A 1921-nucleotide genomic window follows, 5' to 3' on the forward strand; every position below is an offset into this window, starting at 1 on the left:
TATAGAATAGGGAGTTGAAATACTATATATATATATATAGAATGGGTATGGGTAGAAAACCTGGGTAGTATGCGTGCCCTTATATAACTAATTCAAAGTGTGTACTACTCTCACCCACCTAGAGTGTAAGCGAGATGTACTCTTTAGGGTTTTTAAAACATACAACGAAAAACATACAACGAGCATCCAGTATATAGTAACAAAGAAACACACCAAATGTGATGAAAAGCCATACCTGTAATCGCCTATTTCAAACATCATATCCAGGTATACAGTGGCCTTCTTGTTGTCCATTGTTTCAGCAGTTTGGTAGTGGTATGCTAGATTAGCAGCAGCATTCGCACAGCCCCACCTAAAAGAGTATCCGCCCATTATATTAGAAAGTATCAGTATTAAGATTATCTCACTATCCGGCTTACAGAGATTTCCTACTCGGGGTTCGTTCTGTATGGGTGATTGGAGACTGTTGGCGTTGGAATGACGCTATTCCTCTGGCTCTTGGAAACTCTGTCTTCAATTTTCTAGCGTATTTGGCACCAATCAGTATCAAACATAGAAAACACCTCTAACAACAGGCACAGAAACGTAATATGTTAGTTTTTGATATATCAAAATGATATCTGTACAATCCCCTGCACTCACCTAAGTCACTTTGCCTTCAATTTCAATTTAAGGTTCGTAGTGTGAACAAGGACTCGAAACAACTTAATCACCCAAAATCAAACACCCAATGAGTCCTGCCGGACTTGCCCGCCAGTCTTGTTTTTGTTTTTATCTAGAGGGTCATGACCTCATTCAGGTTCATTATTGATATCTGACCGAGGGGTTCCCACATACCTTTGAGCTTCTTTATCTTCATTGAACGGTCTGTGGTCAGAGCAAGGCACTGCAGTGCCTAGCTCGTAATACTTGAGAAACTGGAACGATCCTTTCTTTTCATAGAACACTCCAAGCGTGTTGGCCGCGTGGCAGTTGCCCATCTTGGACGCGAGGTCTAGCCATCTCACCTGAGATGTGGAGATAACATTCAAAAACATAACCAGAAAGAACCATTTCAGTAACAGCACTTAACGAATCAGTCAGATGAAACAACTTCGTCTGGGATAGGGGCAGGAATAATCAAAGTGAGTGTCAGCTTCAGCATTGCATTTGGTATGCGGGTGAAACAAAATAAGACATTAGCCTGAATCAATTTATCGGAGATGTGATGAATATGCCCGATGTTGGTGCTATTAGCTTGAGCACTCCAAAAATACCAGCGCAAACGGTAGAGTGTGTTTGTGAGTTATGTGCCGCAGAATGCGAGCACACGATCTAACCCCATCAAAGACCATGATACGAACAAAATGAGAAAACAATGTTACGGCGGCTATTGAGCTTGAACATACTCAGAGCGAGCTTTGCGCCTTGTTCAAGAAGCACCTGAGATATACATCATAAAACTAATAGAAGTTTACCTGCAGGGGAAGGGGAATAGTTATTTGGGCGTATCTTATGGGACTGTATACGTGCGAGGAAAACGATCCAGGCCAATTCGCAAAGACCACCTACCGCCTCAATTTCGCTGGATTCGACACCGAAACCACCCTGTTCATATATCAAGCCAATCTTATAGGCAGCCATTCGAGCTATCATATAGTTGCGGCCAGTCTTGTTCTGACCGACAGAGTAAGCCAACCCTAAGTGTTCCACTGCGGCGGTATGGTTGATGAATGTGTACCCAAGACATTCCTTCACCGTAGAAACATACGACCCATTCAGAATACTTGTACCCACATCGTATTCGGTTTCAGCCAAAAAACTGTGATGTCAGCATAGGTACAAAGGACGATATGCAAGCTATTATATATCAGGTTGCAATAGCATTCGAATAATATATATATATATATATATATATATATATATATATATATATATATAT

At 41.3% G+C, this 1921-nt stretch overlaps 1 protein-coding gene across 1 annotated transcript in view; it reads right to left on the bottom strand.

Annotated features, from left to right (window-relative positions):
- Positions 1-87: 87 nt before the first annotated feature.
- Positions 88-1921, bottom strand: part of SARC_04722 (hypothetical protein) — a gene marked incomplete at both ends in the record, with an annotated part of 2756 nt that continues 922 nt past the window's right edge. The window contains 4 exons of the mRNA XM_014301426.1: positions 88-118; positions 236-352; positions 838-1007; positions 1552-1801. Of these exons, the coding sequence (XP_014156901.1) occupies positions 88-118; positions 236-352; positions 838-1007; positions 1552-1801 (568 nt within the window). The remainder of the gene's footprint in view (positions 119-235; positions 353-837; positions 1008-1551; positions 1802-1921) is intronic.

Source organism: Sphaeroforma arctica (assembly GCF_001186125.1).
Source record: "Sphaeroforma arctica JP610 unplaced genomic scaffold supercont1.277, whole genome shotgun sequence".
NCBI classification, from domain to species: Eukaryota; class Ichthyosporea; order Ichthyophonida; genus Sphaeroforma; species Sphaeroforma arctica.